Source organism: Candoia aspera, chromosome 8 (assembly GCF_035149785.1).
Source record: "Candoia aspera isolate rCanAsp1 chromosome 8, rCanAsp1.hap2, whole genome shotgun sequence".
NCBI classification, from domain to species: Eukaryota; Metazoa; Chordata; class Lepidosauria; order Squamata; family Boidae; genus Candoia; species Candoia aspera.
The window spans coordinates 60,894,207-60,912,344 of NC_086160.1; the positions used below are offsets into that span (position 1 = coordinate 60,894,207).

The following is an 18,138-nucleotide window of genomic DNA, read 5'->3' on the forward strand; positions in this document are numbered from 1 at the left end:
ACTACCTCCACTTCCTTTGCATCTCCAGAACACTTGTAGATTTCCTTGATGGCCTTGTGCTTTCCCAAAGTGGAGGTTTAATAATAGGAGTAATGAGAAGGGCATCCAACAGAGACCGATAGCTACTATGATCCGAGAGTCTAGCAAGCATTTAAAGACATAATAGAAGGAAACCAGTTACCATAATAAAATAGAAAGCTACCTATGCTAGAACTGAGAAAAAAATTCTCCTCCCTTTTCTAATACCTTGATTTAAAGTGACATGCACAGCCATTCATTCATTCATTCATTCATTCATTCATTTTATATTACCATGTAATGGTCCCAGATTTTGGATAAAAGAATCTGTAGCTCAGACCTTACTGAAATCTAAAGCATCTGCAAAGGTCTCTCCATCCTGTTTTTTTCATGACACATTAAGCAGGTCAGTAAAGAAATTCCTATGTGTTCAATCTAAATATATCTTGGCAAGGTATATTGTTGCTTTTGAGAATTATGAACCTGGAAATTGTATATGACCTAGTGACTCACATGCAATACTGTGCTATTATTAAAATATATAAAGATAGCTTTAAGTTCAATTTATACCCATGCAACTTTTAAGGCAGTGTTATAGAAGTGGTTTGCCATTGTTTTCTTCCAGGATCTTCTTCCAACTTCCCAGTCTAGGCAACAGTTGGTCCCTAGCCAAAGCGCTAATTGGACCCAACCCTACTTAGCTTCTGAGATTATCTGAGGCAGGTTAGCTGTTACTGCTTAGCCAGAATTATATGCCAACAGGGTAATTCAGATTTCAGCAACATTGCTATGTCAAAATTAGAAGGTTAGGTCAAACAGTTATTTAAATTTCAAACACAGAAGCTGCTCAATTACCTTTTATGAATTCATTTAAATAATTAGAATGATACACCATACATCCTGGTTCTGACTCCTTTTCAAAATCTCAAGGTGATAAGAGTGAGTTTTTGTTCAGGGGAATCAATTCAAGCCACAATCAGAATTACCATAAAGCCCTACTCATTGGGATAGAGGAGATCAAATATATTCATATATACATATGTACATACGGTATGTGTGTGTGTGTGTATATATATATGAACAGATTATATTACTGGAGACAATTTTCTCTGTCAGATCCAAGTAACTAATCTATTCCATGAAAAAAGGGGATATATTGAGATGCAAGTCACATGATCCAGCACTGTGAATTAACCGCACTGAAAGTGCTAGCACATATTCCTGTCTTAAAAGCACCAATAACTACATCTCACGATGTTCCTTTATCCAAATGATCCAACGTAATGTCTACCTGGAACGCATCAACAAAGCAGCAGACACAGCAGCGGCAGCGCTACTCCTAACATGTGTTGTTGCCTCCACTGGAACTGAAGTGAAGGGCATTTGAGGAAGTGTTAAACAACTTCCCAATGGATTTTCCAGTAGCAATTTCCTATGATACAAAATTCAGTTCAAAGGAAGAAAAAAACTGAGACTGAGATAACTGTATATAAGCATGAGCTATGCATACAATTTCAAAAATAATCTGAGAAGAATAGCAGCACGCCAACGCATCAACTTTTTCCAGAAACTTAACAGAAGAGTTACCTTGAAGTTTGGCTATGTTAGCTATTGTATAGGTTAGAGTCTTATATTCTGGTATCTTTTGATCCTTGACACCTTTGGAAAATTGCATTTAGGCTGCCTGAAGTCTTCCAACTGCCTAGCATTGGAAACAGAGCTCTTATGTTCTTAGTTTTCCTAATCTATTCAGTGGGACCTACATCCAGTTAATGTGTGATGGGCTTTGCTTTGCAGCTTGATCAGCGTTGCTTTTCAAGCACGTTATTAAGTACTGATCTTAATAATGTAATCTTTTAATTAAGAAAAGTGCATGTGATTATTAAAATACATGATCCAAATACCAGCCTGGGGAACTGACTGGTGTTGTATTCCTACTTATAAAAGCATCCTCATTTATTTATTTAATTTTTATCCTGCCTTTATTATACTAACTCAAGGAGGCAAACATGCCTAATACTCCTTCCTCCTCCTACTTCCCCCACAACAGCAACCCTGTGAGGTGAGTTAGGCTGAGAGAGAGTGACTGGCCCAAGGTCACCCAGCCGGCTTTCATGCCTAAGGTGGGACTAGAACTCACAGACTCCTGGTTTCTAGCCCAGCACCTTAACCACCAGACCAAACTGGCTGTCTTTAGCTATTATTGTATTTAGCTCTTTAGCTCTTGAAGCAGCAGTTATTTACATACAGCAGGTATATGATTGGAACCTGCACTACGCTAGTACAACAGTATAAGCAACCTTTAACTCCATAGTAAATATAGGTCTTCATCTAAGTTTACATAGTCCCCAACTTAATTTCAGAAATCCTCTATAAGATTATCAGTTCAGATATCTAGCATGAGTAACTGTCCTCTGGAAGCTATCTAGAGAAGGAGGAAGAATTTGAACAGAGAAGGCAGCATCGGAAAAAAAGAAAAGATGTGGGTCTGAAACTACCTATCCTTTCATTTTGATTCTGCCTATTGCCGGCTGTCAAGCACCAACAGATTAGCCTGGATGTTTTATGGAGGCTTTCAAAGAGGGGAAAAAAAAGCTCTTCCATCTTACTAAGGTGTGAATGAAGGGATTTTTGATCATTCCCAAAAGAAGAACAACACCTACAACCCCAAGTTTGTCTTCTTAAATTGCAGCTTGAAGTCAGCACGGCAGTTTTGTCAAAAGTAATTATAAAGAAAAATCATATAGTCTCTGATCACTTCCCCTGAGTTTAGTACAGCACATTTTATTTCAGATTATTTGAATCAATAGTTAAAAACGTTTAAAGAACAATTCACTTCAGGTGTTTACAAATGTAGCTGATCTCACACAGAAAAAGTAATAATGGAGGAAAATGCATGAAGCTATGCTGAGCAACACTGTCTTAGGAAGTTCTTGGAGTAAATATAATTTCAAGATACTGCCCTCCCAGGAAAAATCAATACAGGTGAAGTTGAAACAGTTATTGCTTAGTATTAAGCTTCAAAGAGATTTGTTATATTCAGTTTGTTTGGTGCACTGAAATAATAGCCATTCATATTTACTATTTACTAATACTTTATTTTGACTGGAGAAACTTGTATATGAGCATGCAGACACTTTGGAAGACAAATGCTCTTTTTCAGTCTCTGCCTTGGTAGACAGCAGTTCATTTTCTCTCTCATCTTAACTGTTGCACATAAGCATAAGATAAACAGGGAGACTCCAAGCCTTTTAAGCAAGTCTAAATGATGCTAGGATGTGAATACCTGCCAGTCAATGGAGGTACCGATGTGGATTTCTCAGGCTGGACTGTCAAGGTAGATTCCACAGAAGCAAGAGGAAATACCAGTGGCTCAAAGGTCTGAGTTCCAACAGTACTCATCATGCGTAGGTGCTTTTTATGATCAGCTTCATTTGTCCCCAACTTTGGAAATGGGGCAATCAATTCAGAAGACCCAGTTTTTAGTTTTCTTGACCTTAATTCAATTAAGAATTAGGTTTAAACAGACACTATATTGCTTAATGAGTAATAGCAAATAATTAAAGCACTGGAGAATTAAAAAAAATAAAAGAACTAACAGAAACACTGAAGGACATGTGATATAGAAAAGGCTTTCTCAAGCTAAGTGCTTTGTGGATCTAGCAGACTCCCAAAGTTCTCTCAGGAATGGTCCTACTAGTTGGGAATTCCAAGAATTAAAGTCTACAAATCTGGACATCATCCAGGTTGGAGTAGGATGATATAGAAGAATATAGCATTTTAAGCTTTTCAAATGCCATATTTTTCTTTCTTTCTCTACGAATAGTCCACTTTCTGGAAATAAAGGGGAATATAATCATGGTTTTCTTTCTCAGAGGTGACATGCTTATTCCAACTTCTGACTGTCCAAGACATCTAGGCTTACTTTCTTTCCCTAAACTAGATGTTACAATCCTTTCACAAAACTTGGTAGGTAGGATCACTATAAATTATACTGAATCAAGGTCAGTTGACATACCACAAAAGGGTCACTCAGATATTGATGAAGAGGAACTAAACTATTTGTTTCTAGGGAGGGATATTTTTTTCACTGAAAGCTAAATGTGCATGATATGTAACACTTTTTGCTTTATATAGAAATTGAGTCTGATGAAATAAATGGCAACTTATGATCTTTTTAATAGCAATGTATGCATTTATCACTGAAGATTATCTCTGTATGAAGGTATTGGCCTCTTTATTTGATCTGTAAAGAACTGCAAACATACGATCTCAAGGACTTTGTAATACCTACAGGGTGTTTTTTTTTTTAACTCAATATGCTGCTGCCATCTGGTGGAATAAAACACCTTTACTAGGATGAATATTCAAATTATTATCCTCAAGTAGTGTTAGCTTATGGCCTTTCAACTAACTGCTTATAGTCATCTTGGGATATTATTTGACAGTACATAAGCTCCAGATCTGCTTCTAAATAGTTCAATATACATATACATACATATATACATATTGCTTTGGAAATTAATATTTTTATCAAGTCAAAAAGAAAGCAATATTACTGTATCTCTAGCAGAGTTTAATTTCTCTATCTCATCACACAAAATGCCCTTGCAGGCACAGCAAAGATGCAGCACATCCCCCCTCCATAAGGGAGCATGCAAATTGGTATGGGTCACAAGTAAGAGGTTAAAAAGCAGTAAAAAAAGACACTATGGAAAAAAAATAATTTTCTCTATCTTTTCCGTTAGTTTTCCAAGCTGACAAGCATTTTGCTATCTCAGAGATTGTAGCAGTTCTCATGGATTTTAAAAATAGGGCTGGATGGTCATAGTTAAGAATTATTTAAACAATTCCTGCACCAAGCTAGGATTGGGCTGGGTAATTTATAAATCTCTTCCAACACATCCATTATATGATTTCATGAACAGTACACAATTGATATATTTAAAACTACCTAGTGATAGCTGATGCTGTTTTGGACAAAGTGGCTATGTGGCTGTTAATACTCAGAATATGAATGGTAGCAGGTGGATGAGGTGCACACTTGGGTAAGGCTTCCAGGGGATTGTTGAGAAAAAGTTCTCTGAAGAAGAAAATGTATAACACAAATTTAGAACATAAAGCTTTCTAACATTAGCTATGGATCTACAATGCAATTAAAATTAGTTTGACCTTAAATCTTAATACTTGTATGTTGGTACAGCAATATCTATCTATCTATCTATCTATCTATCTATCTATCTATCTATCTATCTATCTATCTATCTATCTATCTACCTCCCTCCGCCACCCACCCACCAAGTGTTCGGTATGTAATTCAGATACAAATGTTTTTAAAAATTGCTCCTTTAGAATACTGGCTATATGCTATATCTACCTTACCCTTCCACAAATATTTAGTTGGTCAACGCTGAAGATAAAATGCTGGGATAGACTAAATTCTGAGTTCACCCTTACAGCTCTTCATTCTTTATAATGTATTATCTCCAGATTTAGTAAATATTAAAAAGATAAAAATTCAAATCAAATTCAAGTCCTCCTGATGGTATCCATTCAAGTATTTTTGGCAATACACAGAAGAAGGTTCTTCCAAGTTTTTTTTTTAATTTCCTAGTTATCCAAATGTCTTGGAATACCCAGATGATCCAAGTACTAACCAAAGCTGACTCTACTAAGTTTTTGAGATCAGTCAAGATGGGGGAGGCACTGCTACCTATGGAGTTTCCACATTTAGATTAGCTCTACTGGAACAAATGAGGACTATGTCTAACGAAGTACCACTAATTTGAAAGACTAATCTTTCATCTGGTTCCACCACTGACATTTAATTTTCTAACTTTATATGGCTCTCCAATGTAATTTTTGGCATCTTTTAGAAGTGGTGGAAATCCTATTGCTACTCATGTACTGTATAAATTCAGAACAATATAAACTTTCCTCAGACATTATGGCTATTATTATTATTATATTTCCATATAATTTCTGGAAGTCTACCAATGAAATTGTTCAATTCTAGGCAACACATGTTGTAATAGAAAAACAAGGTGAATAAAGAACACATTATAATATATATTGAAGAAACTATGAACTATTTACCTCCTGAAATATGGAGCAGAAAGATTCAGTCCAGAAAGTGTGGTAGAAGAAACGGTAGTAACAGCTGGTTCTATGGTCATGGAACTAGTTGAATTTGCTTCTGCCCTGGAGTTTGTTTGCATTCCATTCCCAATCAGAGAATAAGTCAAACATTCAAAGATTTTTTTTTCAAAGTCTAAAACTAAACATTTATTTGGATATACTGCAAGATTACGTGAGTTTTGATAGAGTGAAACACTTGATAAGTACGCGTGCTAAATTTGAAGTTTGCTACATTCTATATAGTTCCCACCATTCTTCTAAAACACTCAAAACTGAGTAGACACACACAATTCAGACCTGTGTGAGCAGTTCAATACTCAATAATATTTAGTTTGATAAAATAACAGCAGATCCTCATAATGCCCAGGTTTCACCTCACACTTGAATGTTCTGAATACATCCTCAAAATACTGGAAGTTTCAATAAAAATGGGATAGCATGCAGACCTAATCAGATCTAGAATAGAAATTGTTTCATTTTTGCCAATCAGATAGATAGAAAAAATCCAAGACCATGTGTCATGTCGCTTTGGCACATTAATACCACTTTGTGTCCCCACTTCAACCCCACAATAGAAGAGCATCAATAACATAATCTGTCTTTTTCCTAGCAGTTGAGATCACAGTAAGTTCCCTTGATCTTCTTCACCGCTTAGCAACTTTCTATGCAATAAACACAAAGCATATGAAATATTATTATGTGTGAATGTGCCCTCTATATAGAAAGGAATCAACCGTAGTTTTTCCCAAGGCCTTGAGTCTAATTATTGGTAGTAATTGGTAGTAGAAGTGATGATAAACATAGTGCTCTGACTTTCAAATGTGGTAATTACCCAATCAAGAATACCTGTGACTTCTTAAGATATTATTAATGGTTGTATTACTACATGGTACAAATGAGTTTTCACAACAAAGTTTAGCCATGCCAGTGACCTGTGAATTGAAGGAATCACAAAAGAGGAGCCAACCTTTGAACCTGTGGTGGTAGTGCCGATTGTTGAAATTCTTCAGGCATTTCACAGATCTGAGTGGCTACAAGATGGGAGTGCTGAGCATCTGGTCCATTCATTAGATTTCTAGATATGATTTATATGAAATAATAATACAGAATGCTTGTGTTTTTAAGTCTAGCTACTGTAGAAAATACAAGTTTTTGGTAGAATAAAAATAGTAATAGTAAGGCAAACAAATACATTACAGATTTATTTTAAAGAATCTTAGCTTTAGAAAGAAACAAATTTAATGTTTGTTCTGCCCTACAGAGCCAGGATATGTAAATGGCTGGATTCCCCCACCCCCCAAGTCTATTGCAGTAGCCATCAGTATTGACAGTTATACACATCTGCATCTGATTCCTGGCAAACTAGCTTTATAATAACCGAATTTGGTAAACAGGGATAAGGCGCAGTCAAGGATTATCAGAAACAGAAGGAAAAAATGGTAGGAGCAATGGGACGTAAAGATCTGGGAGAATCAGGTTGTAGAAAGGTTTATGGTTTTGGAGAAAAAAAAGGCAAGAGTAATGATTAAATACTGTGCTTGCATTAAAATTGATATGAGCATGATCAGTAGGGGAGGTAGGGGACCCCCGATGCTTGAGAAGGGACATACTGGATAACAATTGACACCAAACAGAATTTGGCAGCTCTTTACAATCCTCACGTCTTTCAGCAGAACAAACAAGGATCCAGGTTTCATTGTGACAGGAAAATGAATAAATAAATATACAGGCCTATGCAAAATTCACATAAAAGTGTTGGATGCAACTGAATGGCTCTCCATTCTTTCAAATGGTAACACAGTGGTATATAGAATACGATGTTTAATTTTGTGATGGATTCTTCAAATCCTAATGACAATAGATATTGAACTCAGAAGCTGTGTTGCATAGGATTAAAATCAATACCTTTTCCCAGGCTGGGAAACAGTAGAAGGTGCATGGCCAGGGCTGAATCAACGTCTCTTGTTTTAGTCGTATTTTCATTTTTGGGGGTAGGTGGGTTATGTCACTAGATGTAACAACCCATGGCTATCCATACATACATACTAAACTAATCAAAACTTTTTTCCGTGACTGAGTAAAAAAAATTATCCAGAAGACTTGAGGGGGCTACAAAACTTTCTGTGAACATCAAGTCACTCTACCTCAGCCCAACTCACCTCACAGGGTCATTGTTGTGGGGAAAATAGGAGGAGGAAGGAATATTAGGTAATGTTCACCACCTTGAGTTATTTATAAAAATAATAAAGGTGGGATAAAGATTGATTGATCGATTGATTAAATAAATAAATAAAATCCGAAGCCTAAGGTGGTAAAGCCTAATACAAATTCCTTTAAAGGCAAGTTTTGATTCCAGTTATCACAAAATCAGGACCATTCTAAGATCCATGGGGAATGGACATTAAAGTTTTTCACTGTACCATTAAAATATGTCTTACATCTTTAAAGAGGCAAGTATGGGAGCCATACAACAAAAGATTAATCAATTTAGCTCTAAAACATATTAATGGCAATGGACACAGGGTAACCACCTCCACTGACTCTCAAAATACAATCCTAGGTTTAGTCCTATGAGCTCACTTAATGACAGCTTTGGGATTTTTCCCTCCAAGCTTCCAAGCTATGAAGGACTGAGAAGGAATTCCTAGATATTTAGAAGCCTTTATTTGTTCAATGCTGGTATCATTTATCTACCAATGAGGAGTGTGATTGGCAAGTCTTTTGGTGAATATCACTATTTTTGCCTAAGGACTGTTGATGACAAGTGGATGACTCAATTACATCAAGCCATAAGGTTTGCTTGCAGGGAAGAAGAGTTGAGTGCAGAACTGCAATGATGCAGAGATGAAAATAGTTCGTGCTATGAAGAGGGAAAGACATATAAGGAGAAAAGACAGACTGACCTAAAACAGCACTAGGGAAAAAATAAGGATGTGAGTATTAAGAGGTACAAGAAAAATAGGTGACAGACATAGGAATAATTACAGGAAAAACACCTTTATTAAACAGTGCTTTCCCACTTTTGCAAAAGCAATGCATTCTTTCTGAGTGAAGAAAAACAAAAATGATCCAGGATTGATTTGCATCATACCTTCCTGACCCTACAAAGCTTCAAAAATGAAAGACAGCCACCAGAAGGCTAAATGAAATTATCTGACATAATTTTTCTGGTAAAATTTCTGGGGGAGAATTTGGTAATTATTGCCAAATAACAAATGTCCTATTACAATAATGGCAGTACCATGTGGCAAACAAAGGAGAATTCAGTCTGTACTTCTGCTGTTATGCAAATTTTTGTACAAATCCTACTCATTCTAATTAGGCCTACCCCATGGATGATACATGGTTGGAAAAAAATTACTCTGGTTTAAAAGATAGGCCAGGAAAAAAAAAATTACATATTATTGTGAAAATTAATTTATAAAGCCTACTTATTGCCTTCTGTTAACATGGCTCAAGTACAAGATTAAACGTTGAAAAACCACGATAAATAACAGCTTAAAGCTCCAAAATAATGATAACAAAGTAACTAAGTACCCTCTGAAGAACATTTCCTGAAGTGCAGCTTGCAGCTTGGTATTGGTCCTTGGGGGAAACAAACAAAAAAAAAACCCTGGTCCTTAGAAAATACACAAATAATTTCTCTCTTTGCTTTTGCCCAGCGTGTGGCAGTTACTCAAGGGGAAAGAGGGAAAAAAGAGAACATTCCTTTGAAGCCTTCACAGTGCGGACTGGGCAACCTAAGACTTTAAAAATTTAGTTTACTCATGTGCAAAAGCCCAACCCATCATTTGATGCACATGAATGTTTACATTTTGGGACTGCAAAAAAAGTACTGGAAAGAAAAAAAAAAAGGTCTATCTCTATATAAAATTTGGGAAACCCTGATTTAAAGTAATTTCTAGATGTGCCATGAATTCCATCTTCAATTCCACTAAATAGTCAACAGAAATGTTAACCTGGAGAACAGTACTTATCATGGCCAAGAAACTGGTGATTTCTCCCAAATATCTCCCATTAATACCTGCAGAATCCCTAATACGTTTTCAGGACCTCCTAATACCAACAAAAGCAACATTTCAATTATAACAGAAAACCATAGATTCTTCAGTTAACCAGTGTTCATCCCATAGTGTATGATGATATAACAACACATTTTCAAGGGTTCAAATGTGCATCAGGACATTTTCCTTACATTAATCCTGCAAGTCAATATTATGATTCGCATAATGCAGATGGGGACATCTATGTAAAACTACACAGTCAATTCATAGAGAAGCGAGATACCATCTAGAAGCTTCCTGATGTATATATACCGAATGGACTTACTTTGTCTTTAAGCCAATGCTACTGTAGAACACTAGTATACAACTAAAGCTAAGGTTGGGTAATGATAGAGGTATATGCAGTCTATAACTAAACATACAACTACAGAAATGTACTCTTAGCATGACTAAAAATCTGAAATCTGGGATGCATTGTAGAAAAATCATAGTTGTGAATTAAAAGCTACAATAGCATTTACAAAACTTTTAACAGTTTCACAAGCAAGGTGGGACAATTAGAAAGCAGACCACTGTGCCATATTGCATTATTTTTGTGTACTAGCTGAAGACTACTCTGGTGCCTAAGCATTATGAAGAGAAGTGACATTTTATTATACTTGCAAGTTTAACAATTCCATGATTTAAACAATGAAGTATCAGAGCAACTAACTCTCTCATGAAGAACATGTAAAATACAGATTTTAAGAAGAAAGTATTAGGCATTGGTGTTCTGAGTTCAACCACACAATGAGCACCGTTTAGTATTTGCCATTGTATTTGGTAATTTTTGTGCACATGTGCTGTTAATGTCAAAGAACTGAATTACCTCAGATCTCCATTCTCTGTTTGACTTTCCCTAGAGAATCAACAAATAGAAAGCAACAATTGTTGTCATAAAAGACAAACTAGGTGACAGACATAGGAATATTAGAGGATAATTCTATGTTGAAAATGTTCATATTCAGGGCAGTTCACCTCAAAGCTTATATCTGAGTTTGTTATATGCATGAATGTAAACAAATCATTTATCCCTGAAGTTCTTGTAAGAAAGATGGGGGTTCCCTTTAAACGTTAAAAATGTAACAATGAACTGAGGAAGTGCACATTTTCTTTAAGATCACTCTCCAGCAGCCTGTTCTTACTGCAAAAAACTGCTCTTATGCCTCCTCCAGTAATGTTTTCAAGTAAATGTATGTATGGTACACATGTGTGCAAATTCTGAAAGAATATAAAGAAAAAAGAGAAACTAAATTAAGCACAATATTTATTCAGTAGTTTTGAACTCCACATGGCATAAATTAGATGAGTATGCATCTGCTATAATACATTATATTACAGAGTAATATGCATGATCAAAAGTGCTATTAAGGTCGAAACAATCCACTCCATAATAAATAAAACCTATGTTCATTTAACTCATACTATTTTCCTTTGCTGTTTTACATGGCTCCTCTACAACATAATTTTCACTTGGATCTGTGTCCAGAAGAGTTCAGATGCATTCTCGTATACACACAGCAACATTTCTCTCAAGTAGAGCAAGAGCTGTATAATGCAACTATTACTAAGACCCTTTAACTAACATTAAAAAATCCCTCTTCTTCCTTTAGCCTTTTGAAAACATTTACATCCTGCTCCAAAATATATCCACCACAGGAAACAAACATTGATTTTATTGAATCCAACCAGACCCACATAGGAAGTGCACACTGACAGTTAAATAAGAGTTTATTATGCATATTTTCCAATGTATGCATTTCTGTAACTTTTTATTTCTCTGTACCTTAGCATAGCACCTTTTTCAGCTAAGAGTCAGGTACCCTGCCAGAAAGGGCACCCTTGTTTTTCAAGCCATTATGAATCTTCTGTGCCACCTGCATGATGGTTTTTACAGAGATACTGGCTTTAAACCAGAACATGTTCATCTCATTCTTAATACACTGATAGGAAATTTTTTAAAGAAAAAAATGATATATAAAAGGCTAGAATTTCTCAAAGCTGGGGCTTTTTTCATTTCTTTCTTTGCAAAGCATTTGGAAGAAAAGAGGAAGAAAAGGACTCATCATTCATATTTTAGGACTTGGCAAATCATTGGACATTAAGGACACGTGCTGAAACGCCATGGTGCCAGTCACGTAATTTTGTGTATCTAGGGCCTATGATGTGGAGTGGGATCTTTTCCCTGCAGAGAGAAGTGACAGAAGAAGACAGGTAAGAGGAAGGAGGCCTGCATCCCAATCCATTGTACATGACAAACCACAACATGCAGAATTCACGCAGGATTAGCAATCTGAGTTTACACTAATTGTCCTTGCACTCCTGTACAAACTTGTCAACATTATGAGAAAGCCAATTTCTATTTCCTCTGGTTGTGAACTGACACTTGAAAATAAGCAGCCAGCATCTGCTGACTCTCAAAGGCCAGAACAGAAGTTGCTGTTCCTCCCATGATTAATAAACACACAGTTATGCAAGGTAAGTTGTGTAAAGTTAATGCAGTTAGTTTACCTTGATGCAGAATTCAACTTTTTACCAAAAAGTCTGTGTGCTATTTCTAACACTGCCAATGAACATCTGTGCTAGCACAATTGCAGAAGCAAGATACTCCACAGTCCACACATCCCAAGCACTTAGTTCCGCAGTATCTTACAGAACATGCTCGCACACCAGCCAGCGATAACTGAGGGAACTTATTCTGATTGAGAGCTCTTCCACAGAATATAGGTTTATAAGTTTGTACAGTATTCAAGATTTAAATGCTGGTTTTTAAAATAAACCAAGACCATACTGTCTCTTCCCATATGATCCTATCTTTTCTCTAAGGTCATCCTCAGAAGTCCTGCTCCAGGTGCAACCTCATACTGTGGTGTGATAAATAGCTACCTAGCACAGGTCTTCTCTCAATGGTAACTCCTTTATTCTGGAACACTGTACACCTTGCACCTTCTTTGCTGTCCTTCTGACACCAGACAAAAGATTTATATTTTAAATATTTGTATTTTGTGTTTCACAGATGCTTTGTGATTCTACTATTATGCATATATTGTAATTATTGTTTTGGCTTCAATATTTTTATATTGTGATCAGTGTAAGCTGTCCTAGGAAAACTTGGTAATGGTGAGCAGCATACAATTTTTCATAATAACATTTTCTAAAGAAAAAGGAAAAAATAAGGGTATTCCCAGCCTAAGACAGATACAAGACACAGTAAAATTTCAGATATTCACAAGCTAAAGAAATCTGGACATGTCAGGAACTGTAGTAGCCTACCTCACTGGTAATGTCATGTTTTAATAGCGATTCAGTAGCATTGCAATTCTTGTTAGTTTTGTCATAAAAACTTTTTTTTAAAAAAAATTGGAATTTGGCCTACATGTCAGTAGTGAAACAGATAATTCTGTATCTACTTAGTCTAACAAAAAGATCAAACTTCCAAAAGCATTTGAAAAAGAATAAACAATTGCCTCTAAATTTCTGGTTACTGTTTCTAATATTTAAAAATCAATTCTTTTTCACTTTTCCCTTTCTATCACTGACATGGTTCCATTTTTACCTAAGTATTATTAGTAACTTTCCATGTCTATCTATTTATTTGATTTTCTGCAAATTCATTTTAAAAAAATCAAAGATGTTAAATGGGCAATTCTAGGCCTATCCCAATTTATTTTCAAACCACATGCAATAAAAACAGGAACCAGAACTTTAAAATGTCCATGATTTTTGAAAGACTAAAGAGTCTTGTAACATTTTAAAGATACCATCAAAGCAAAACCATGCAACATATTTTTTTTAAATGAAATCATTAGCTTACTTTGTCTTCTTTAGATTCCCTGATTCCGACTCTTTCACTGCAACAAAATAAGCCATTCATTCAGTTTCCATGAAGCTGTTATTTCTCCACTGATCCATGAAATCATTATTTTAATTTATGATGAGACTAATATCTAATATATCCTTATGATACTCTATTAGCCTTATAATACTCTAAAATGTTCATAAGTAGTATACCCTGCCCACAGTTTAAATTGCTATTTAAGATATTGAGTTTTATAATCCGTCAGCATTTATTACATATAGCAAACCACTTACTACGACATACTGCAAAGTGCTTTTGAAAATTTTATCACTTTCAAAGCATCTGCTCTGTAGCTCATGAAGAGAGCGAAAAGAATATCTTATTTTTAAAATAGGCACAACCAGGGATGTAATATTTATATATACTTATCTCTTCCATTTTATTTTATATTACATTATTTTGCATTAAAATGAGAACAAACGTACACAGTAAAGCAGTTTCAAACCAATACAGGCAATGAAACACCCTTTGAAATGTGCATAAAACTGCATATATTCTTCATGCATTTTTAAAGAAAATCTCAATCATGTGGAAATAGGCTGAATTAAATTTTGAAATGAAAAAAAGAAACTGAACAAATGGATAGATTTGTCTAACCCTGGCAAAAAGTCCACCTAGATATTTTATATAATTTTTGATGCAAAAAATAAAACTAAGGAAGAAGGCACAAACATACAGAGTCACACACATACATATTTAATGAACCTTGAGTTATTATAGTACCAACTAGTTACTTACTACGTTCAGTGCCTGTGATCTGTTGAAGGATCCGGAAAGAACGTGACTGAGTAGTTCCTGTCCTTGGGTGCCAATCCTCAGTATCCTCAATCAGTCTCTTCTTGCTGTTGTTGCTATGAGTCGGTGGATGGAAGAATTCTGTATTTCTGTACACAATGTGTTTCCGTGGTGGACTAACACAATGAAGAAGAATAGTAAAACCAGTAAGTGACAGAGAACTTGATGATACTGACTCTTCAGTTACACTGATCAAGGTCAAGATACTAAGGATCTGTATTTAATACAAATCTTGTTGGAGTAGATGATCTATTTGTCATGAGTATGGATGCTGAGCAGGAGGATGCCCCTATCCAGGGGGGAAACGTATGCGTAGTTTAGAGACTTTGAGCTGTCATTCAACGAAACTCAGAACAGACCTGCCTTGAGTTTTGAGGTTTATCTGTCATGAGTAAGGATGGCGAGCAGGGGGCTCCCATCCAGACTGTTAAGCGCATGCGTAGCACTGAGGAATTGGGCAGCCATTCAAAGAGACACAGATCGGGACCGCCTTAAGCTTTGGGGTTTATATGTCTGGGTTTTTCCCACGCTTCTTCAGTGTGTTAGGATTCCTGTTATGTACAAGCAATAAAACATGAGAGACCAGTTCCTTGTCTCAGCGTGGTTCCTGGCTGTTAGGACATTATCTGTCTGGGTTTCCCCACACTTCTTCAGTCTGGTAGGATTTTCTGTCTACAATAGCAGTAAATAAAACACTAGAGACTTTCTCTTCGTCTCGGCGTGATCTTTGCTTAGTCAGGACACTATTCCTTTAAGTTAGATACATTTAAAATTAAAGCACATGGCACCCAGGTTTCAGCATTTCCTTTTTTAAGAATCATAAGTTGCAACCAATCTCTGTATCAGAACATGCATGAAAGTTAACTAACAATCCACAGAATCCTTCCAATTAATTCAACGAACAGCTCTTAATAAGATACCACATGCACCACATCTCCATATATACCTATACTGGCCTCTAGGAAAACCAAAAAATGTTACATTTTCCCACAGAAAAATATTGTGCAGAAATGGTTCTGGTGCTTCCTTACTTTCCTTGCTATATCTATTGTAAAATATAGCATTCTGTATTAATTTAATGATAATTTTTTAAAAAATGTTATGAAGTTGACCAACTGGTAAAGATGGTCCACTAACAATGTTGAACTGGACTGAGACTATGTCATTCTTCATCATATGGACACCTTCTTTAGTAGGTAAAGGTAAAGAGGGGAATTGGAGGAAAAAATTCTTAAATACAGAACTACTGGGAGGATTTTGTTGTATAGCAAGACCACAAAACAGATAGGCCATGACAAATAACACCATTTTGAGCCCTGTATTGAGGAAGGAAGGAAGGAAGGAAGGAAGGAAGGAAGGAAGGAAGGAAGGAAGGAAGGAATCTTACTACCACTATCTAGTAAGGAGGAATAAGGAGAGAAAGTCAATAGGGAAACTGGTAGAAAGGCTAATCTAAAAAGAATTTGGAATAGTGCAAAATTCAGTTATGGATATGCAGAACAATTGCAGACAAGCTGTAAATTATCACACCACCTCTCTCCCTCCCCCCACTCCCACCCTGACCACACATACAGGCCACAGCTGAAAATTGCACATAATACTGAGCTCCAAACAGGCATGATTTTGGCTATTACCGTTTAGGTGGGTTTTTCCTTTTATTGTATCAGAAAGAGCAAGGCAACAGAATACAAGGAAGTCCAGCATAAAGAGGAGGAAGAAAGAACAGAAAAACAAAAGAACAATGAGTATTAAGTTTAACTGCTGTTATTACTAGCAAGTCACCAAATAAAATAATTTAATAATAATTGTATTCTCCCAAGAAAGAAACTGCATTGCCTTACTTGAGCCCCTACCATTTTACCCCCTCAATTCTCCCGCTTAAGCTTGGCACAAAGATGAGGACTGCTTTTTTTCAGGAGAATTAGCAAAACCCCAACATGTCAGTGAGCTTACAGAGTCAGCAAAAACAATCATATGCACGTGGCCAATTACTCCTGAAGCAAAAAACATCCTGTTTGGTCCTGCTGGGCAGACTGACACTTTTTCTTCCAAATGTGGGATCCTTCGCAGTTACTGTTCAACAAACAAAGGGTCCCAACTATAAGAGACCGCACTCTGCTTGTGGAACTGGCTTTTCATCACCAGCAGAACTTTACACTGTGACTTGTCTACTTCTTTGCAATACCTGAACAGGATTATAGAATCTTGTGCAAAAAGGCCATGGAGGTCATCTAATCCATTTCCCTCCCCAGGGAAAAAGTCACCTGGGTTTCCCGGCCAGGTGCCCTTTCCATCTCTATTTCTATCGCAGAGGAACTCATCACTTCCACCATGGAGCATCTCTTGCCATTCAGACTTTTCTTCTGACATTTAGTTTCAAACTCCCCCCTAAAATTTCTGATATTGCAGTTCTATTTTACCAACGGATTCAGTAATTGCAGAATACAAACTACTTGAAGCGAATATTTGTAGCTCAGGGTTGAACTGTGGAGTCCTTGGTGCTCTCTGAGCCTTGTTGTTTTCTTGCAGATGTTTCATTGCCAGACTAGGCAACATCTTCAGTGCAAAGAGGGAGTGGGCCTTGCTCCCAATTTATATACCGTGGCTTGCCCTGCTTGTGTTCGTGGGGGTGTTGTTCTCTCCTTGGGAGTTCTTTGATTGGGCTGTTGTTTGCTGCTTGGTTGATTGTCTCAGTATACAAACTGAGAGCAAGGCCCACTCCCTCTTTGCACTGAAGATGTTACCTAGTCTGTCAATGAAACGTCTGCAAAGAAACAACAAGGCTCAGAGAGCACCAAGCACTCCATGGAATACAGACTGAAAACCTCTCCAGGAAGCTATTATAATACTGAAGGAAATACTTTTCAGACGTAACCTTTCCCAATGTAGTGTCTTTCTCAATTCCACTACTGGACTACAATGCCGACTATTCTAATCATTTCCTACCTCATGGGAATACACCCCAAAGAGGCATGATGGCCATTGTAGTTCAACATATCTGGAGGACAGTGACTGGAGAAAGTTAATTTACAGCATACTTTTTTTAAAAAAGATTTTTTCATTCCAGCTTTATTTTTATTATTTTGATAAATAACTCAAGGTGGGGAGCATGCCTAATACTCCTTCCTCCTCCTCTGAGAGGGAGTGACCCGCCCAAAGTCACCCAGCCGGCTTTCCTGCCTAAGGCGGGACTAGAACTCATGGTCTCCTGGCTTCTAGTCTGTTGCCTTCACCACTAGACCAAACTGGCTCTGTTCTCCTCCTGGCTCCAGGGCTTTGTCCCCC

The 18,138-nt window shown here is 36.6% G+C and overlaps 1 protein-coding gene across 6 annotated transcripts in view; it reads right to left on the reverse strand.

Annotated features, from left to right (window-relative positions):
• The window catches only part of PDLIM5 (PDZ and LIM domain 5), a 705,552-nt gene that overhangs the window by 613,278 nt on the left and 74,136 nt on the right, over window positions 1–18,138 (reverse strand). For 2 of the 6 annotated variants that reach the window (XM_063310085.1, XM_063310086.1), the window contains 3 exons: window positions 16,488–16,505; window positions 14,797–14,969; window positions 14,014–14,050 (listed from right to left, as the gene is read on the reverse strand). In XM_063310085.1, the coding sequence (XP_063166155.1) occupies window positions 14,014–14,050; window positions 14,797–14,969; window positions 16,488–16,505 (228 nt within the window). Of the gene's footprint in view, window positions 1–11,449; window positions 12,385–14,013; window positions 14,051–14,796; window positions 14,970–16,487; window positions 16,506–18,138 lie in introns of those variants that run through there. The other 4 variants (XM_063310088.1, XR_010068406.1, XM_063310087.1 and 1 more) reach the window with 4 other exon arrangements.